The following is a 23,634-nucleotide window of genomic DNA, read 5'->3' on the forward strand; positions in this document are numbered from 1 at the left end:
TGCTATGCTGAATAAGCATTTTTATTGAAATCTTCTTTGTCCTCCTAATTTTTTTTCGCACAATGCATTATGACAATAAATAGGCAAATATTATGTTGACTTTAACTACACATGGCTAATCTTGATGGGATAAACTTGCATGCTTGTAATTCCAAAAAGAAAATTATAAAACAAAAAACTGTATAATTCTGCAATAAAAGCAGCTCACTGCTTTCCAATGTGCATGTGTGAAGAGTGCTCATGCCTTATTGCAGGATATTCAAGTGAACTCCAGCAAGCTTTTTTTTCTATAAAGGTAAAGCATCCGTCTACAGTTTGTCAATACGAACTCAAAAGACTGGCATTCCTTCAACCAGTGAGAGTCCACAGCGCACAAAAGCACAGAAGAGAGAAAAATAGTTCAAAGCCGAGTGCAGCCACTGTTCAAAGTTACATCGGTGTGACTGTTTGACATGAAGAGAGTGAGTCGTCGGTGCTAGTTGAGAATTAGACTGAAGTTTAAAGACTACGTGCTTTTCTAAAGCCTACACAACTGCCCACACAGTCGCACATGCTATTGTGCGTTCATCTCCAAATGAAAGACATCGCCACACAATGGATCTCAATCTATGTTGTCACTACTTGAACAAACAAAATGTTTTCCATTTCGCCACCAGGTTTCTGTCATCAAAGGAAAGTGTTTCTATTCTGGCAAAGTAGCAGCATCTATATTGAACAGGATTTTTATTGGTCTAGGGGTATGAATCTCGATTGGGTTAAAATCCCAGACGAGCCCCCAATTTCTTGTTTAGCACCGTCAAGGGTTGGTGCACAACATGAAAAGCAAGACAAAGAAAATATGAAATCTAAGTTTTATTGGGGTTCGAATCCGGGAGCTGACAAGGCAAAAATAACAAACATAAATTCCTTTATTTTAAACCTCTACATTACCTGATCAAAAATGAAAGAAGGTCAAAAGGTTTTACAACTAAAAGGGCGTCAAATTCCTTACTATCCCAATATTATATACACTATTTACAGAACAAGCAACCACATTTAAGGAACAATGCAAAAAAATCTGCGATAATATTTGTGAAGATATGTAATATGACTTGGAAGAGGACCAGAGGGAACATATTTGTTTTTTAAACATCAGACGAACTGTATACTGTTGTTAGGTACACAGTGTTTGATAAGATTATGTGCGATTAAGCATTGTGATAAATACATGTGTATACTCTCTGCTTTTGAAAGCTAAATTTAACCCCTTATTGTCTAAACTAAAGAATTAGACTATTGGAAAACTCTCCCAATCTATCTAATTGGCAGAATAAATGTGCTAAAAGTGATATTTCTTCCTCTAATATTATATTTATTTCGTAATATTCCAATACTATTTTAAGTCCTTCTTCAAACATTTGGACTCGATTATTCTTCCATTTCTGTGGAACTAAAAAGTCACAGAATTTTAAAATATCTTCTTTGTAAACCCAAACAAGAGGGGGGTTTAGCCATTCTGGATTTGCACCTTTACTACTGGGCTACACACGTACAAATATTTACACTATGGTTGGAACAGTCGCCCCACTGGCTTCAGATAGAGCGAGATTACTGCCATCCTTACGATCTTGGAGCAATGTTATTATTTCCAGTGATAGTAGACCAAACAGCAGTTAATAGTGTTGTTATAAATAATCGGTTACATTTTTGGAGACAGGAGAATATCTTAAGATAAAATCACTTTCTCTCTTAATCCCAGTTGCAAATAACTCATCATTTCTTCCTTCAAGATTGGATACAACTTTTAATCAATGGAAGGAATTGGGTATATGCACAGTTAAGAAGCCTTAAATGGAAGGGGTTTTAGGTTCCTTTATTCAATTACAACAGAAATATAACCTTTCAAAGAAAAAAAAATGGCAGATTTTTACAATGTTCTGCTGATGATTGTCTCACACAGTTCAGGGGAGACAAACGTCAATTAACTCTAATTTATGACAGGTTATTTGCAGCTACTGCCCCCACTACACAGTTGATCATAGAATGGGAACGAGAGATTTGGCAGAATAGCTTATATTGATAAACAATCAATCAACACTAGACTATGCCTCAAACGGTTCACTGGACACTGTAGATCCTGACCCAGTGCTTATTATATTAGGACATTCTTATCATACAAATTCAATGAGCAGTGCACAACATAATTCCTAACATAATGCTGGATAACAGCCTAAAAAGCTATTATTAATTTACTGGAAAAATGTTAATCCTCCAACTGCTAAACTATGGCTTGAAGAATTGATATGTATTCTGCACTTGGAATGAATCAGATATATTTTAAAAAGCAACACTGGACAATTTCAGAAGATTTGGAGCCCTTTCTTCTGTCACGTAATGGGAAATTCTTTTGCCCAAAGCAATGCATGGTAACTAAAAGGTTGTGTTGATCATCACTGTACTGTATACTTACAGGCTAAGGTTGGGTGTTTGTTTTGTTTTTGTATGTTTATGCTTATCAGAAAATTATTCCTGGAATTAGTGATTATCGTAAGTCTATTTAATGACCAAATGAAATTTATTCGACAAAAAAGTATGCCGATGAATGGCTGTTATTGTTTAGAGACCACTCAAAGAAACATCTGCGGCACGTATAGAGCGCGCAAACTAGATAAACGCTTAGTCAGATTTTTTTTTTTAGCGGGCCCTAAAATACCATGCCTTTGACTCGCCAGTTAAAAATAAACACAGGCCAAGTTAAACTGTTTGAGAAGGGAGCGAGGGAATGCGAGGGGCTCTCGTAGCCTGACGTTGATCAAGAGAGAAGAATACAAGTCAGTCGTTTTTCATGCGTAAGAATTCACAATAGTGATAGGCTTCATTTGTCAAGTGACAATCGGTTAAAAAGCCACTTTAAACATGATACTCTTACAACTTAATACATACACGGGAGGTCACGTAGACTAGCTGGATATAAACATCTTTTACAGCTGTGGCTGTCTGCCGGAGCAAGAAAAACAATCAGGGACTGCATTTTTACATTTTCTGAAGAAAATCCGAGAGCAGCTTGCCTGAACAAAAACTGCTGCCAGAGGCTTTTATGCAGTTGCTAAGGCATTCTTAGTGGTTTATGACATTTGCTATATGGTTGCTAAGGAATTCTGGGTGGTCTCTGCAATATTCTCTGTTTATAGATATGGCTTGCGTCCCTCCTTTATCGTAAGACTAATGTTTTTTTTTCTACTTCAGACAAAATCAAACCATTCTATTGGGACCACTTAAATTAAAACAACGCCTCTCCTATGCGAGCCATATGAATTCAGGTAATGTTAAGTCTCCTTCATACAAAAACTCAAACAAAATTCTGGAAATGTTCCCAAAATTTCAGGATTAGTCTGGTTGATGTAACTCCAGCACTTCAGAAACCCTTTTTTATTTATGTAAATACAAAACTTTTCCAGACTAGAGATGCTAATGATTAATCAATGATCAATTGATTGCAATTATTAATAATATATTCTATTAATGATTATTCAATCCAAACTCACTTGTGGTCAGAGTATGCAATCGAACACTAACATGAAAACAAATACTTTTTGTCAGTGCTGCCCTGATACTAAATGCTATGTATCAGTAGTAACGTTTCTGTTCTAGGTGGCACGGTGGCTCAGTGGTTAGCACTGTCACCTCACAGCAAGAAGGTCGCTGGTTTGAGTACCGGCTGGACCAGTTGGCATTACTGTGTGGAGTTTACAAGGTCTTCCTGTGTCCAAAGACATGCGCTATATGTGAATTGAGTAAACTAAATTGGCCGCAATGTATGTGTGTGAATGTGAGAGTGTATGGGTGTTTCCAAGTACTGGGTTGCATCTAGAAAAGCATCTGCTGTGTAAAACATATGCTGGATAAGTTGGCGGTTCATTCCGATGTGGCGACCCCTGATGAATAAAGCTACTAGGCTAACGGAAAATGAATGAATTGAAAGTTTCTGTTGGTGAAAAAGATAATTTAGTTACTCACTTTGTACAGTTAATAAACCATACATTGTTAGGAGACTCACAAAGCTTAATCTCTGCAGTAGAAGTGTAATACTTTATTCATTAGTGCATTATCTAATCCACTTTCTGTTGCATTATGGTCAAATTACCACCATAGATGTCCATTTTTTGGGATAATTCAACGGCCCATTGCCTTACATATTTACTATGATTGCTTTGTCAAATTATCATATACCATATTGATTCATTTTACAACCCAACAAGCCTATTTAGGTAGACTTAAAAAGTGATGACTACTGCATGGTTTAAGACAGGTAGACTCTTTTACATGGCATTGTAAGAGTAATATACTAGATAGCGTTATAGAGTAACTATAAGTCAACTAATTTGCTAGTTTGTCGCCATCTTCTGTTCTAAACAAACCATGTGGTGAGTTGTTCCCGAGAGACACATTGTATTATTTTCCTGAGCTAATGTGGATTCAATCACTATTGGAAGTGAGTGATAAAAAAATAGACCATATTTGTGTTACAAAAATACATCAATCTGCTTCGTAATTGACGATGAATGACCTTGAAGGCGTATTGGTTATGCCGAGTTCAGACTGCATTATTTTTAAAGTAGTCGTGTCACGGATGTTTTCACACTGCATGACTATCTGGGTTAGCGTTCCGTCGTGCTGTTTACACTGCAAGATGGATCGGCAACAGGTCTCACACTGCATGATTTTAAAGTAGGAAGAATCACCGACAACTTTGTCCAAACTACGTATCAAAACCAAACACGCGAGAAGAGACATGGAAACAACGTGAGGTCATGTAGTATATATTTTGTTATAACTACATAATGAGAAAGAAGCCTTTAATGGGGTAGAAAATGTTACTTATTTTGTTCGTGGGTTTAAAGGGAATTATCAATTTCTCCTCAACTTTTTTCTTTTTTGACCCGGTTGTGGTATTGCTTAGATGACACGTCAATCAGACACTGATGCTCCTGGCAAATTTCCAATAGTTTTTCCTCCACTTATTGGGTCCAAATAAAATGATAATGAGCGCTTTTAACATCTCCCCTAACCGCTCGCTGCCCTGCAGGTACCCATGCTAGTGGATGCAGCTCTCTCATTGGCTATAGGTGATCGCCGTTGTTATTTTCATTCAGAACACATTTCACACAGCATGATTTGAATCGGTGACAGCTCCAGATATTTAGCACGCCAAATAACTCACGGGTGTCGGCTACTTATCGGTGATTATCTCAGATCATGTCTTTGATAGTTCACACTGTGTGATTGTTACTCATGTGCACAAGCACCGATTTGCCTGTGATTTCAGGCATTTGTCGGCGATTTCTCAAAACCAGTCGGCGAGCCAAATCGGGGCTAAAATCATGCAGTCTGAACTCGGCATAAGTTGTACGATGAATTTCGACTCTTTTGGAAGCTTCAAATTAAAAGCCACAATCCAACACCATTATACAACATGGATGAGCCAGAATACATTTTTACAACTATTATTATATATGTTTTTAGCTACCACAACTGTGTTTGTCTGACAGAGAGAGAGAGAGAGAGAGAGAGAGAGAAAGAGAAAAAACTCACTGGCCACATTATTAGGTACACCTGTCCAACTGCTCGTTAACGCAAATTTCTAATCAGCCAATCACATGGCAGCAACTCACTGCATTTAGGCATAAAGACATGGTCAAGACGATCTGCTGCAGTTCAAACTGAGCATCAGAATGGGGAAGAAAGGTGATTTAAGTGACTTTGAACGTGGCATGGTTGATGGTGCCAGACGGGCTGGTCTGAATATTTCAGAAACTGCTGATCTACTGGGATTTTCACGCACAACCATCTCTAGAATTTACAGGTCAGAAAAAGAGAAAATATCCAGTGAGTGGCAGTTCTGTGGGTGCAAACGTCTTGTTGATGTCAGAGGTCAGAGGAGAATGGCATCAACAACATTAAAACATGGACCCATTCTGCCTTGTATCAATAGTTCAGGCTGGTGGTGGTGGTGTAATGGTGTTGGGAATATTTTCTTGGCATTAGTACCAATTGAGCATCGTGTCAACACCACAGCCTACCTGAATGTTGTTGCTGACCATGTCCATTCCTCTATGACCACAGTGTACCCATCTTCTGATGCAGCACAAATCATCTCAGACTAGTTTAGAACAATTAGGAACAAGAACAATTAGGGCAGTTCTGAAGGTAAAAGGGGGTCCAACCCAGTACTAGTAAGGTGTGCCTAATAAAGTGGCCGATATACATACATGTATATCTAATCTACTATTCATTAGATTCCACTATAGCATGAGAGTTACATTTTCTCTTCTTGTTAAATAAAAAAGGCTATTTGGTTACTCAATACCGTGGTTTCATTAGCAGTCCCCATTTCTCTGAGCGTTGTTTCTAAAATCATGGCAGACACACTGGAGCTTTCCTGACCTCTCATTTAGTGACGGAAATTCTTCCTTCCATGAGATCAAAGCTGATGTATCAGAAGCCAGAGGGCAGATCAATTATCTGAGCGCTTTCCACTGTCCAGCTTGTTGCGATCAGATGTTCAGACAAATTTGGCTGTTTCCAGAGGCCTGAGGGGAGGGGAGGAGTAATCAAACAGCTCTCTATTTTTCTTCCTCTGCAGAGTCTCTTGCCCATTGACAAATGTCACCCTGTAAAAAAAACTCCTGGTCTCCTGAAAACCCAGCAGCTGTGTTGGCTGGAAACTCCTGCGGCACATAGCCAACAGATTCTCACTTGACAACGGGAGAAAACAAGCAGGTGTGCAGCCGAGTACGTTCAAAAAGGAGGGAAAACCACACACGCTGACCAAACGCCTTGACCACGATTACATGACAGATGACTGGAAATGAAAAAAGCTGTCCTTGAATAGCCGACTCCAGAGGAGAACAGAGTGCTTTTGCTTGCTCGTTGTGTGATAAGAAATGGGATGGAGGCAGAGTCATTAAAAGTGTGCGAGATAAGAGAGAGCTCATTCAGATGGGCCGACCCTCCTGATCAAGAGGCTAATTCACTAGATGTCAGTCAAACCTGGAAGGACAATGTTTTACCATACGCTAAATAAAAAGAGAAGAAGGTCCTTGAACAATAAAAGCCTTTTCTTCAATGACCATGGCTATTCAAAACCCTTTAACCAAAGACTACTTGTTAAAGGGTAATATTAGCATTTTGCTGAACTGATCAATGATTAAGTATTTAAGGGGCTGAAATTACATACTAAATTAACAAAGAGAGCAGGCAGTGCTGGAAAGAAACTGGCATGCTTCTACCTCCAATTAAGCTGAATTTGGAGATCCACTTAAAAACGCAATTATTAAATTGAATTCCCATAGCGGCCATTCTGATTGTTCTAATATAAGACGTCATATTATCACGTCATATATATATTTAAAGCTTCTGTTGAGATTTTTAATTTAAGCTTTGAATGTCTGTCGTCATTTTAAAAGCATCACCCTGAAAATATTATATATTTTGGTAATACAACCTATAAATGTATATTTAAGCTACTTGACCACCGGTGAACGTCCGCGCCTAACATTTTCACTTTCACAAGCAGGAGGGAATTTTTTTTGCGGAACTGAATATGCAGTTTTAAAAAGCCAAATATGAAGTAAAGTTATGCTTTTGACAACCTTTGACAGGAAGTTGCGAGATAACAGAGGCAAACATACTTAAAGTCACAGGGAAGAAGCAGACACTGAAATGCATGTGGTCATTTTGACTGCTATGGTAGTTCTAGGTAGAAATAGTCATAGCTCTTTTGTGCATTATTGTATATTATTAGTTTTTTTGTAGAAATGTTCCATCCATTCAGAATCCAAAAATGAGTCAAAACTAGTTTAAAAAAAAAGGTCGTCTCTCTTTCAGAGCCTCAAACCTTTAAGTTCCATCATAAAAAATATTATTTGTTTTTTGAATTTTGTTTTATGAAAGCATTTTTGGGATAAAATTAAACAAAATTAAAGCAAATGAAACGCAATAATAATTAGTTAATTAATAATAACAATAATTACAGGAAGTTGCTAGCCAACAGAGGCAGACATTAAAATGGATGCGGCCATTTTGAAATAACTCTTTTGTGTTTAATAATTTTAATAAATTACTATGTTAGATAGAAATATTTAGGAAAGAGTGTTTTATTTCAACTAAAGTTAATGAATTGAATTGCAAACCGCCTTGGTAGTTCTAGTGTTAATAATGCTTTGAAAATATCTATACTCTTATATTGAAGTTATATATTGTACTATTCTTGCATTCTGGGTGCAATTGGAAACAAAATTGTCATTTTATACATTTATAGATTTTATAAATAGTCATAACGTTATGTTTTCAGCTAACCCCCGTTAAAAAGTTACCATGTTTTAATAGTGATATTGCCATTTACCCATTATATTATTCTTTTTGTTGTTGTTGATGTTGAATTTTTCCATCCATTCAGAATATAAAAATAAGTCAAAACTAGTTACAAAAATGGTTGTCTCTCTTTCAGAGCAAAGTGGATTTTAATGGTCTTAAACCTTTAGGTTCCACTCCATTATAAAAAAAAAATATTATTAGTTTTTTAATATTGTTTTTGAATGCATTTTGGAATAAAATGAAACGAAACGAAACTAAACGAAATGAAATAATAATTAAATTAAAAACTAAAACACAACTAAAAATGTAAAGACAAATATTATAGCGCAGTCTATTGTATATTGTCATGTTATACTTGCATTGAAAGTTTAAATTAAGATACTAAATTTAAGCTTTTAATGTCTGTCATCATGTTAAGTCATCACCCTAAAAATATATTTTTGGTAATACACCCTATAAATGTGTAGTTAGGCTACTAGACGACTTGTTCGCGCCTCACATTTTCACTTTCACCAACAGGGAAAAGGCTTTTTCGCATCACTGAAGATGCTGTTTTGAAACACAAATATGAAGTAAAGTATATTTTTGACAACAGAAAGTTATTGGTTTGTTAGCAGGAATTTGCTAGGCAACAGAGGCACGCATATTTAAAGTCAGTAGCAGACTCCGAAATGCATGTGGTCATTTTGAATTATTCATAACTCTTGTTTTTAGTGATTTTAATAAATTATGTTAGAAATATTTTTAAAGTGTGTTTATAATGCTTTGAAAATATCTGTACTATTCTATTGATATTATATATCAGTGTTTCCCCTAGGTTTACAGTACAGGTTTACATGTTTTTTTTTTTTTTTTTTTTTTTTTTTTTGGGGGGGGTGGACTAACACAAGGAGTCATCATAATGTTAATCTGTTTCTTTTAATGACAGCAATAAATGACTGAACAATTATTTGAACTGCACAAGCATTAGGCTTAAATTTAACATTTAGTTTTTTATCCACAAAGTGTGCAGCTTTTGTGTATTTTTCTAGGCCTCTGGGAGATAGATATTGATATAAGTATACTTTTATACTTGACCTTTACTTAAGTATACTTCTTTTTCCTAAAGGTGTATTTGCTGACTTGATTACTAAGATCAGTCTTGTACAGCCAGGGAGAGTATTGTCACTGTGACAGCCAAGTTGGGTCAAACCTAGGGATGCTCCGATCAGGATTTTTACAACCGATAGTACTGAGAGTACCGATTCCTTGTCATGGTGAATCGGCTGATAACGAGTACCAATTCTAATGCTTCAAGCTTTATAATGCATTAGGCACATTTTCCCTCTAAATATGACCCTTAAGAAAAGATCTTGCCTTACCTAAGAGAATAAATTAAGGATGCTGCATATAATCCTTTAAACACGTCTCTTATAACAATTTACTGTAGTTGTGAATGTGTCATGGCCAGAAGCAGCTTTACAGAAAATAATTCAACCATTCATTAATTTGACTTAGTCCCTTATTTAGCAGGGGTTGCCACAGCGGAATGAGCCGCCACAGAAAATAATATAACACTGATATAAACATTGATAAGAAAAATTACAAACAAAATAAAATAAAATGAATGAATGAAATTACAAACAATGCAATCTGGAAACATCGCAAATGATGAAAGAGGAGTTCAACATATCTCAATCAAGAACAAGTTTGGAGTGTATGTTTGATGCATAAGCAATGCACACCAAGAAATCTAATACTCCTTTACTAAAAGGAAATAGGCCTATGCACTGTTTATTGCATTAAGTATATTACAAGAAGTTATATTATTAAATATTCATGTTAGTCAAATAGTCAAGTTTTATTTATCTAATAATTCCAGCCAAGTTTTTAGTAACTTTTTCCATATTGTCAAAAAGACAGAACTTTCAGTAGTTATATGTAAAAAGGCCTAAATACATGCAAGATCTTTTAAATATTTTGCTCGTCTCTAACTATTGACAGCAGATCACTCAATGAGGGAGAGAGAGAGACGGAACAATTTTCACTTGCCATATCTTTACTGCTCTATTCATTTAACCTATGAAATGTAATATTAAGACCATCACTGTGCCTCTCGCGATCTGTTCTCTTTCTCATTCACTCGCCTCACCAAGATTTCGGGTATATTAACACATTTTTGGGGGTCATGGAGCCGGTATAAATTTGCAGGAGACTCGCGGAGCTACCGGGAGGGTCATAAGATTGGACGAGATACTAGATAGCGGCAATCGCTCTGCTTCCGTCACAGCAGCTTAAAACACTGAAATACAACGGCTGCATTTGCAACAGAGCATCACTCACGCCAATAAACATTCATAATATACGGGAGTGCACGTGCGTCTTCGGTCCTGTCAGGTGTGGCGCACGCAATCTCTTTCTCATACAGCTGAGAGTGGCTGTAAACTCCACCAATGCGCGATTCAGAGAGCAGACATTTGTAATCGCGTGACCATGTAGAGACAGAAATGACATGCGGTTGTGTAAATAAGATATTACATATTTAGCTATTTAGCTTGTTTATTAAAAGTTGTGATCTGGCGCTATATAGAAAATAACATTAACTTGACTTCAAGGGGGGCGGGGAAAGCCGTCGGGAGGGTGGGGCGCACCCCTAAATTAATGGTAGGGGAAACACTGTATATTATACTATTCTTGCATTGTAGATGCAATTGGACACAAGGAATTGTCATTTTATACATTTATAGATTTCATAAATAGTCATAACATCATATTTTAAGCTAAACCCCCCCCCAAAAAAAAAAAAAACTGATTGCTTTTTTGTGATAAAATAAAACAAACTAAATAAAATGAAATAATAATTAAATAAAAAAACCGAAGACAAATACTATAACACAGTCTTACCAGTTTCTCTTTGTAGACCATCTGTCTCAGCCATTTAAAGTCGAGAGGTTTGAAAGCAGAGAAGACAAAGAGCGAATCTTTCTCGTATCGCTCGGGCTTCTGGATGGCCCCCTCAGGGTAGGTAATCCTCATGGTGGTCTTACTACCTACGTCTCTAGTATAACCGCTCACTGGGGCTTCGTTGAGTCTACAGAATGAACAAACCAATAATCAATGCAAACCCAGCTGCATGCGTCTCTAGTTTGTTTAGTTTATTGATTTGGTTATTAAAACGGGTGCCACTTACCTTACCACAACATCATATTCGTCAATGCGGAATCCTAAAGACTTGTTGCTAAGGATACCACCATTACCCACTATGATACATCTTTTACAAGTCAAACTGTAAAGAGAACAAGCAAGAAGACAAGTGGTATTACTACAAAAACTGCAATAAAGCAATATAACCTCACTCATTTGGCCTAATGTGAGTCTAACCTGATGATTGCAATAAATATGTGCAATACTTTCTCATACGCACTTGTACACAGCACCTTATATCAATATACAATGCAATACTCTCTACATTCGCACTTGTACACAGCACCTTATAACCTGTATATTTATAACAATCTGTACGTACAACTCAACATCCAGGTTTCTTCACTAACCGCATCTGTTTAATGTTCATCATTTTTTATTATTATTTTATTTTTTTGTTTTGTTATTATTTTGTGTTGTCACTTGTCACTTTATGTACACTGGAAGCTTCTGTAGCCAAAACAAATTCCTTGTGTGTGTGAAGCACTTCTGATTCTGATGATGGCTATGTCTCAATTCTGAGGCTGGATTCTTTGAAGGATTCCGGATTTTTTTTAGAGAACATTTTGATAACACTCTCTATGAAGCTCATCCGTTGAATGAATTATATTTTGGTTTATAATTATTTTTAATCATTCTATAAATGCATCTATAAAGACACAAGAAACATTATACTGTATTATAATGACAGTCATAGCAATAATAATAATATCAACAGTGTTATTAATACTTAATACACTGTAAAAAAAAATGCTGGGTTACACACAATTCCTACATGTAAGTTAACTTAATAGTTTTTTAAAAATTTAAGTGGATTGAACAGAAAACAATTAAGTTGTCCCCCAAATAACTAAAGAATTGTGTTGTCATGCAACTCATTTTAAGTAGTTTGAACAGGCAGTAAAAGTTATTTTTATTAAGCTCTCAATGATGCATATATAAAAGTTAGCAACTATTATGTAGACCCATAATAAGTATTTATAAGGCATATCAACAATATAAAACCATTCATTTATTTGACAGAACAAAATCTGTTAACATACTAAGGAGTCTGTAACTTTAGCAAGGTTTTAACAGACTGCAGACTGCATTTTTATAAATATAATCATGACTGACTAATTAGATACTTAAACACTTATGAAATGCAGCACTAATACGCATTAATAAAAGTATTATAAACAGATATAACTGTCATTATAATAGAGAATCTTTATAGCTACATTTATAGAATGACTATAAATAAGTTTTAATTCATTAAAAGCATAAGCATTATAGAAAGTGTTACCAAAATGCCAAACTAAACTGGGTAAAATAATAATGTAATAATAAAAAAAAACATTTTTAATCTTATAGTGTTGCCATGATCACCATAAAACCAGCATTTAAAACTTTTACAAGTATAATAAGCAAAACAAACAGATTTCAGTGTTGTGGCTCTATTTTAACAATCTAGGCGCAAAGTTGTGCTTATTCTCTTAATGAGGTATGGGTGTGTTTTGAGCATTACATGCATTAAACCAATCAGAGTCTCATCCCCCATTCTCTTAAAGAGTCAGTTGCATAGCACCATGTCGCATTTTCTATTTACATGGTGGACTTTGTAAGAGGAGCGCGAGGATAAAGAACGAGCCTCCTCCATTCGGCCTCTTTCTCTTTATCTTACTTTTACTCTTTACTCCTTTACTTTTGTGGATAAGAAAACGGTGTTGTACGCACTCCACTGAAGACATCTATTAGCCTACATATTTAATTTAGTGTAAGCGCAAAGATTGTTTCAAAACTATTTCTAAATTAAACTTTAATTTCCACCAAATAAATAAATAAACCATAATAACGAAATGTGGTCAAAAAAACTGAATTACATCCAAACATGCGTCCTATTCGTATGCCCCATATGGTGATGCAGACGTCTCCAGACAAATCTAAACTTGTTTTTATTAAAACACATATAAATATGCATATAATAAATAATACTGCTAATAATAATAACATCATAATAAAAATGCAAATTGTCATTAATAAACTAAAAAAAGCCCCCCGGACATGAAGGAGGCATTGAGGCAGTGTTTTTTTATATTCATGTAGAAAATAATATTTTATGTAACGTTTTAATCCTTTATTTTTTTCATGTGTAAAGATATTTGTGTATTGCTGTACATCCGGTGTGTATTGAGTATTTGAATCTGCATAGACGCATAACTAACACGCTCTGCGCTGGATTTTAGACCTGCTTTTAGTTAGTCAATGGCGCAGTCTTTTTCAGTTTCTCAGAATAGCAACACGCCAACAATGTGCCTTAACACTCCTCCCTTATAGACCAGCACACCCATGAGTCCACAAAGTAGCACAAATGGATTTATTATTTCAACAACGTGGTGCAAAACACGAAAAATAGGGTTGCACTGGTCTAAAATAACAACAAATCACACCAAACACATCCTGCGCCATATTGCACGTAGGGTTGGGTACCGAAACCCCTTTGGAACTGGTATGCACCGCACCGAATCAGCATATGAATTTCGGTGCATAATTCCGGTGCCACTGCTTCAGTGACAAAAACGTAAAGCCGGTCGCCATGCATTTTAGAATTCACAAGTCGACGGCTGTCCGCAGTGCTCAGCCACGACTCAGGACACTGTTCATATTTCTGCCGTGACACAGAGCGCCATCTGAATAGTTTCATTTTAAATAACACACGAATGTGATCGTCTGGTGTGTAATACTATCAACTGTCATGTGCGCGCCGTGCCGTGGCTTTGAGCTGCGCATCCGGTGTGTGACGCCCTTAAGAAGCATCAAGGTGTGCATCAAACGCACACATAAGTTCGTGTTGTGTCACACCATCTCTAAATATTTACTTCTAAACAGATTCGAGGCATACGGATGTCAGCAATGTCAGGCGTTTGTTCTTGTTGCTTAAAGAAGGCAAAGCGCACAGTACGACACATGCGGTGAGCGACTCCAACACACATGATGGCATTCATCCAATTTGCTTAAACCATACATTCTAAAATATGACTATATTTTACAAGCAAGGATTCTGACACACCAACATGCAGCAGATGCTTTACAAAAGTTGCGTGTAAGAGGGGAAACACTTCAAACTTATGAAATGTGAAGGCTCATGGAATAAACGTGAGGAATGGACTGTCTTTGACAGCTTGTGATATCATCTGGCACTTTCAGTGAGTATGTTTACATGGACACCAATATTCTTTTTAAAATATGATTAAGACAATACTCTGATTAAGAGTCTACCACGTAAACAGTGATTTTTGAAATCCAAAAGAACCACAGACACAAACTGTGGAGAAAACAATGACGTTAATGGATCTATGTGCTATAACATGTAACTGGGAATCATGAATGTAACATTCAAAAAGCAACACATGTAAACACCTGAATCATATTATTTTCTTATTCAGATTAAGGCAAATCTTTAGACCACTGATGTCCATGTAAAAGTAGTCACAAGCCCCACACCCAGAAAAAAGGTGTTCCCTAATTTTGATGACAGCCTTTCCATTGGTTAGTAGTAAGCTAATGTAAATCTTGCATTCATGCTAACAAACAAATGATCAAAAGAAATATTTTAATGCTATTCAAATGTTTAATATATGAATTGATGTTTACTTTAAACTTATTATAAATATATATTTATATTGTTCAATTATAATGATTAAAATATTTTTTGTCAAATAATTTTGTCGGTTCAGGCACCGGTACCATTTTAAAAGTATCAATTTAGCATCGGTAGCACCCAAATGATACCCAACCCTAATTGCACGGGGTGTATGACAGGGCTCTTGATGTTCATAAAAAAAAAAATTCCATCACATGGAAAAAAAAAATCTAAACCACATTAACTTATAAAAAAGCTTCTTAAAATTTTACAGATTTCACAGTATTTTTGATAAATGCAGATTTGGCTAGCCTAAGAGACTTAATAATTACGATGAATATAAAAATCTACAACATACATATATAATACAAAAATAGAAAACATGATTTTGGATAAACAAAATGTCAAGGTGGACATATCACACCTGGTTCAAATATGGTGTAAGACCTTTACCCAAATGAATTAAAAGCAATGCATTTCAAAAGTCTTACCTATCCAATTCTGGACCCAGTCCATAATTCTTTGTGGCGGATAATATAACATCTATGATTCTTTCTGTAGAGACAGATAAAAGATGAACAAAGGAATGAAACATAAACATCTGAGGACTGTCACGGCTCTAATCTGAAAATCTGATGATTTTCTTCAAATCAATTAAGCACACTCCTGGTGGTCTGATAAAGAAGCATGATTGTATTCCTGCAAGTTGAATTAGCAGCTGAAAATAGGTTACTGACACTTTAGAAAAAGCAGTCTGTGTAAAAGTGGAATGTCATTTGCAAACAAGTAAAATTCCTGTGCCAAAGACTTCAATGTAGCGCTCACAGTTTGTCACCTCATGATCTAAATTTACAGAGCTGTTTAGTCATAGTGATCATTCCTCCGATACCCTTGAAGGAATTCGTGGCAGCCTTGCCACACATAAATGTCGTTACTGATATCTGTGAAGACACCGGATTTCCTAGTAAGGTTGCATAAGCAATTGATTTTTCTAAAGCATTACTTAGCATCCTATGAAAGGCCAAAGATGCAGTGACAATTCAATTAGCCCATTTGTATACAGCTATTTCCCCAAATATATCTTTTTGACCTTAACTAGGTTTCCCCCCCAAAAACCAAAAAGGCATAACATGGAGGGAACAGTTTGGGAGGTCTGCTAGGCATTTTGCATTACGTGTGAGGTGCCAAATCTACATCTGTACATAATTCTTCCTTTTTTTTCCTCGTCCGGTGGTTTGAAAGCATCTGCCCTAATGACTACCATTACTGTTTCTGACAACAAAGAGCTTGCATGTGAGATTATCTTTTTTATTAGCACGGATGCCATGTTATTGAGAGGCAAACATAATAGAATGTACCAATGTAAGTCTTGTGGTTTGGTTCGGGTTTGAAGGGAATGGTTGTGGTTACAATATGAGGACCTTCTATAAACCAATTCACTTTCTACAGTGGGTATTGACTTTATTCTTCAATGCAGAAGTACGCTTGTTTTTTGCAATTGATTTTGAACTTCCAACACAGTTTCCTATGGGAGAGATGACTTGGAATAATAAACGGCAGAAAACGCTCAAACTACTTGCTCTACAAGCAAGTGTGTTAATGATTATACACAAGTAGACCAAGTAATAAGAAAATATCAGTTTGCAACATCAAGCAGCATGACCCGTTTTTAATGTCTAAAAATCATTAAAAGTGAATGACACAAAGTCTTGAGCCAAAAAGATTCCAATGGAATCTGTGCCCGCTCGGACATGAAGAATAAGGTTAAATAGACCCTTTTCACATTTTTGAGTTTCTCAGCAGCAGAAGTCGCCATTGTTTGGTAAACTAAGGGTGTACTCACACTAGGCACGGTTGTCTTGAGCACGCTTACGTCATTAACAATGTGACTGTTTAGTTTAACAGAGAAGAAGTGCTCTCTCTCTCTCCATACAATGGAGATTTCTTTAGTTATATTGTTTAGTATTATTTTAAGTCATTTGGTATGCGGTGACACGGTCAAATCTTTTGCTGAACAGATCCACCACTTTTGATGCTCATAAATGTTCATGCAAGTCATTGTGCTGCATGTATTAGGAGGTTTGCTGAAGGTGCAGCTGTCGTGCAGCCAGGGGCTTGCATCTTTAATAAACTATAACAGTTTGCGTTCATTGGAAAGTAAAAATTATTAACAAAATAATCTTCAGTTTCGTGCCCAGGTGCGCTTTGCACTCATTCTACAAGTGTACTGCGCCAAATCCCAACCGTACCGCACCAGATTCATGTCCGAGTATGATTGGGAGCACTCACACTTGTCAAACAAACCAGGTGGTCAAATGTGCCTGGGCATGGTTCAGATAGCCTAGTGCAGTGGTCCTAAACCTTTTTACCACCGCGGACTGGTCAATGCTTGAAATTTTACCAGAGGGTTGTTGGGTGGTAGGAGGTTCATAGGTTGTTAGGCGACCAAACATTTAAAGCAAGCTGTCACTCTGATTCGAGCTTTATTTATGAAAAAAAATGACAAAGCACTGCAGTGTTTGGCTGTTCTGTGTTTGTCTGAGATAATTAGTTTACCGAAATGTGTATATTCCATACAAGTTTAATGGTCAGTTCTTGTCATGTCGCTCGCAGTTCGCTTCTCACAGTATTCATTGAACTGACAGCGCCTGGAAGGCGCGAGCGCGTCACGCCATTTGCGCGTGCAAGCTGCGCACCTTCACTGGAAATAACATACTTGCACGAACTCTAGAAAAGACGTGACATGCGAATGGCCCCTAAAAGCCTGCCGTCATTTGCGATCTCCAGCTGTTGATTTTCTTGAACAGACATGCTGGATTCATCTGATTTGTTGAAAAATGGGTTGCGGATTCATTCCTTGGCAGTTCATGGGTCCTTCACTGGGCATTTTCCCCTTAGCAAAGAAACTTTCCAAATACGTTCTTACTCATTTTGCTGCTTTTGAGTTAAATTTGGTCGCTCAGGTGGCTGAGATGTGAAGTGAGAGAATACGTACTTTTTTTCAAAATAAAAGATTGCACAGATAATAAATAAAACGGAAATAATTAATGATTTCTTGTGTGGCCCAGTAACAAGTGATCCATGGACCAGTATCGGTACACAGCTTGATGGTTGAGGACCACTGGCTAAGGGTGCTGGCTGAGATGACCACTGGCTAAGCACCACTAAGGGTGCTTCCACACTTGGCGCAATTGCCTGGACCAAACCCAGGCTCGCTTGTCCCCCCTTGCCACCTTCTCGGCTTAATTGTGTTCACACAGTCTTTTTTTCCTTCTGAACCCCGGTAAGCTTGCTTCATCAAGCTGCTGTTTTGTGTACAGCCGTTGCCAGATAACGGCCATGAAAGCAAAGCACCAAAATGGAGACGTCCGCATATCACAGTCATTCTGTTTTTACTGAATCTAATGCTTTTGTTACCAAAACCAAAATACAGAGAGCCACTTGCGTATATCTGCCGCAAAAAATATGTAAAATGTTGAGAACGTCACGCAATGTCTGCAGAAGTCGTTTTTGGTGGAGACAAGCAGACATTATCACTGTTTGCACTGGGTCAGTACCGCTTGTCGTCAAGGTAGGTGATACACAGATATACACACACACACGAATGAATGTTATGAAAACTCAAGTTTGTTGTATAGTTGGCGGTTCAGTTTCGATATTTGCATTTATATCAGAAGTGAACCGTACCAAAGTACGCACAGTTCACGGGTGCACACCCGAGTTCAGAAGACACATTCACACTAGCTAAATGTACCGTACTCTGAGGTCAAACGAACCTGGGTGTGGACCCTAAGAGAGCAGTGAATGGGAGAGTACAAATATATTTTTTGCATTTTAATTTGCTCAAATTAATAAAAATAATTTTTAAAAGTTATCATGCCTTTTAATGGGAAGAAAAAAGAACAATGTCAATTGTACTGTCCTGCCCATACACTAAAAAAATGCTGGGTTCCACAATCAATTTGTTTTGGGACAACATAACGAAATCAAGTTACTTAACTAGTTTTTACAAATTTAAGTGGATTGAACATAAAACAAATAAATCCCAAATATATGGGTTTGGGTTTAGTGTCCCAAATAAACCTCATGAATTGTGTCATTTCAGCTTCTTTTAAATAAGTAGTTTGAACAAACAGAAAACGTGATTTTCTGAGTGTAAATGCTGCATTAGAAACACCATGCATAAGAGTTTTGTTTTACAATGTGATGTAAAGACATATATAGCTTTACTTTTCTATTCTTAATATTAAAATATGAAAAGGGTCTGTAGTGCGAAAGCTAACGTAAGGGCTTGAAATCTCTGCTGACCCTAAACGGCGACCTTAATGATTAAAAAGCATCAGGGAGTAGCCGTCATTGTTTGGACAAAGCGCTGACGGCTCACATCAAGCATCACCACGAACTGCATAAACAGCAGCGAGACCACACTGAAATAAGAAATGAAAAAATATATATAACAGCGTCTTGCAAAGAAATGGACGAGCATTAGGTTCCAATTGTTTTAAGATAAACGCCATAAACATTTCAGCCAAGTATCACTCTTGGCAGTTAAAACAAACGAGACCCTCCTCTTTAACATGCACTGTTTTGGCAAGGAAAAAAAAATAAAAAAATCAAGCACTAAAATAAAGTAGAATGGTGTGACGCAAATACTGCAAGAAGCTAATATATGACAAAAAACATCTGGAGTAAGACTTTAGAGTCGCATAATGACACATTTCTTTCATGTCACGTTTGTCAAGAGGCTTTTTTTGTTTAAAAACCAATCAAACATGAGCATAAAATATTTAAACCATGCGAGTATTAGAGAAACTTCAGCAAAGTAGCTAAGTGTGACACTTCATCCTGAGTCACTAGAGACATTTAAGAGGCTACTTAATACTGTAAGGCACTTAAAAAGCCAAACTTACAGTCAAAACAGCCTTAATGGTTTATTCTCCTTTGAGGTATTTTAGTTCTCCCTTCTCTAAAGGATGTTGGGATTACCCTACGGTCGGCACGGCCATGTGTAATGCCTTGACTGAATGTTTTCCACCCGAGGACCACATAATCAAGAGCAGAAATCACAAAGTCGTAGGTGGCCGCAGGGACCGCTTATATCAGAATTGGTAGTGCAGAAAACAAGACCTTTTATTTTTAAGCCCGTCTGTCCCGCGACTCGGAGACCTTTGTCAAGTTCTATTCAGAAACCACACGTATCACCTAACCAAATGAATAAAAGTTAAAAGCAAGTCACGCTAGGCTCACGAACCGTGCTGCAAACAAATACCAGGTGTAATGTAAACATGGGACTCGTTCTTTTGAAAGTCTTCATGTGTGTGGACACGGCAGCCCTCAAACCCAACACAAAGGTTACATTGAAGGTACCCTTATGTGCCCCGTCGCCCTCAAGTGCTGGAACATTTGACAATGTGCTGAAATCTAAGATGTAATCATCTTTTCATATGGAGGGAAAAGCAGACAATGGTGGATTACATTAACAACCAATTGGTTTCAAGGAACCGTTGCCTTATCTGCAAGTCTCTTCCAGAGGTCTCGTTCTCTTTGATACGTTCACAAAGCTCAGTAGAATGAAGTTCTTGTTCTCTGCTGAATGGAATAAACCCTCACATCGCAGAAATGTCTGCCATACTGTGCAATGCATTTGGCCACGTACACATACACACACAAAACAGTGATTCAATTTCACACACTACTGGAGAGACTGGAGTTCTTTTTGTGTGTGTGCGTGTGTGTGTGTGTGTGTGTGTGTGTGTGTGTGTGTGTGTGTGTGTTATCAGACTTTTCATTAATGCTATTTTTAATCCCACACAGGCTGAAGTTGATTTCTTGATTTGATTAAATTCTGATTTACACTAGGGATGACCAAAATAAGCGATAAGCAGTTAACCAAAAGGGTGCGTTTGTAACTGATTAATGGTATCAGTTAAACGATTAAAACTACTTTGTATATATTTATGTTTGGCTGCATAAGGGTCAGATCACAGCGAACACACATTTTTTGCATTGAGAGGGGCATCTTTTGAATGGTTTACTAACGGCCACGAGTGTTTTGCGTGCTCGTCCCAGAGCAGCAGGGTTTGTGTTAAGACGACTACGGAGAACTGATGGAGGAGAGACTAGTGCTCACTGTTTCAAGTTATCCAGAACTGTATTACTTTACATATCTTAAATTTCACAATATTATTAATTATTATATAAAAAATTAAAAAATAAATAAAAAAAAAGAGCACCGGGCTTCTTATTTTCTTGTCAACATAAAAAGGCAGTGTGATGTGCCTCGCGTTTTTGGACCGGAAAAGCGCGTTCTGTGATCGGCCCCTTGATGTGCAACTGCAACATATTTTTGTTAACTCGCGGGACGGTAACACGCAACCACATGTGCCTACAGACATATTTGCCAAAGATGCAAAATGGAAGAAGAATAGTGCAGTTTGACACAGACAAAATTAATGCCAAACCAGCGCTGATTCTGATTGCCTCCTGGATCTGCATCATAAACACATCAAATAGGCTAAAATATCTAAAATCTTTATTTAAGATAGGGTTTTGTAAAATTAAAGTTTAAAATAGCTGACAATGGTTTAATTTATTTTATATTGTATATTCCTAAATTGTTATAGCTTTTGTTTGTTTTATGGTGATTTATTTAATGTTTTTACTATATCCGATATTTGTATACCTTTAAATGATTTCAATATATCTTAGGCTATTTTATCTAGATCTATGAAATTGTGTTGAGCCTACAAAAGCAGACACGTAAATTGTAAAGTTTTATGTCTATGTATTTCTGTTGTATTCACATGTATGTATTCATTATCTCCAAAATAAAGAAAGAGACACCCAGCCGCGAGACGAAGCTGTATAGAGCGCTCTTTTGCCCGTTCTCTCACACACAAATACACGCATCTAAACATGCACAAACACAACTAAGTCAATGGAAAAGTGGTTGTTCCTTGCGCCACCTGGTGGCTTTTGCGTAAATCACAAAAACGTTTTTTTTTTTTTAATGAAAAGTCCTTTGCAGCTGCAGTATTGCGCGACACGCACGTTCTCAGTAGCCACATCAGTATAGCTTTCAATTTACAGCATGTTTGCAAATAAATGCAATATCATATATATATATATGCGCAAGTTGTCATTGTCTTTCATCACACGCAGCATGCGCACTTGAAACGCAAGTGAGCGAAAAAAAAAAAAAAAAAAAGCACAGAAGCTCAGAAGGTAAAACCAGACGCTCAAGACATAATCTTCAAAATAATGATTTTTATTAAAAATGTAAAAAGGTTTTGTGATATAATAATAACAGCGGAGCATTAATTAAAGGCATATTTTCCATGGAGCAGTCGACTTAAGGTATCCTGATATTTAATTTGACAAAAAATTTGACATTAATTAGAAAAAAAAAACATATGATTGGAAAAAAACAGCCTATGCTGGTTCTTAAAAAGGACTCAGTCAGTGTTTTCGTTTTGTAATCTAAATCTGTCAATTTGTCATGTGTATGTGAATGAAATGCAACCTTCAGTGTACAGTAGCAGACTCCGAAATGAGATGCCTATTCGGAGTTCCACATTACATTATTTAATTAATTAGAAAATAATATAAATATTTCAAACGTAAACATTTCGAACGTAAACCTCGTTAACATAACTAAATAGCTATTTTAAAAACAAATAGATAAAAAAATTATAGAAACTATAGAAGATTCATTAATATAAACAAACTAAAACTATGACTGTGTTGGGATTTTACATTTTTAAAACAGAAATATCAGCATAACTCTGTTTTCTGGCATAAGAGATGGCTGGTGTGGAGAGGAAAGCCTTTCCTATACCAGAGAGCAGCCTGTACAGAGGTTGTCAGTGGGCCCTCTGCTCCAGGGGACTGGCCACTGGCATAAAACACCGATTATAAATTTACTAATTATAAAGTAGGATAAAGACAGAAGTTGAACATGATTATAAAGGTGAATAATTAATATTACTTGTATAATTAATTAGTATAAGTATCAGTGTAACATACTTAAGAGATAATCTTGAACATTTTTAAATATTCAATTAGCAAATTAATAAAATATGCATGAACTAATTTGAAAAGGAGAGGGTAAAAATAATCTAATACCTGGTTCTGTAACAGAACAACTTTTTCTTTCAGTCTGAAAAACATCTTCACACTTTCGCTGTGAAGACAATGTGCAGGTAAAGTGAGATTGCCCCTGTAAACACAGCGCCCTCTCTGTTCAAAACTTGTCTCGCGTTCATTCAACATTTCAACCAGTTTGAATTGTCACATATTTGAATAGATTTTCAACTAAATCACAGTGGAAAAAAAAACTACTGAAAGAAAGAAAAACTTGCTTATCAACTTGAAATGCTAAAACCCTTGCATACACCAGTCCACAGAAAAAAACATCTAAATAAATACATACAGATAAATCTGAAAAGTTGTCAATAGAGACAGACTAAAAAACA

General features: G+C 36.6%; 1 protein-coding gene across 6 annotated transcripts in view; it reads right to left on the reverse strand.

Moving 5' to 3' along the window:
• st3gal3b (ST3 beta-galactoside alpha-2,3-sialyltransferase 3b) overlaps nucleotides 1–23,634 on the reverse strand; it is a 136,480-nt gene that overhangs the window by 39,070 nt on the left and 73,776 nt on the right. For all 6 annotated transcript variants that reach the window (XM_056473184.1, XM_056473175.1, XM_056473170.1 and 3 more), the window contains 3 exons: nucleotides 15,652–15,715; nucleotides 11,525–11,620; nucleotides 11,239–11,425 (listed from right to left, as the gene is read on the reverse strand). In XM_056473184.1, coding sequence (XP_056329159.1) covers nucleotides 11,239–11,425; nucleotides 11,525–11,620; nucleotides 15,652–15,715 — 347 coding nt within the window. The remainder of the gene's footprint in view (nucleotides 1–11,238; nucleotides 11,426–11,524; nucleotides 11,621–15,651; nucleotides 15,716–23,634) is intronic.

Source organism: Danio aesculapii, chromosome 2 (genome assembly GCF_903798145.1).
Source record: "Danio aesculapii chromosome 2, fDanAes4.1, whole genome shotgun sequence".
Lineage (NCBI taxonomy): Eukaryota > Metazoa > Chordata > Actinopteri > Cypriniformes > Danionidae > Danio > Danio aesculapii.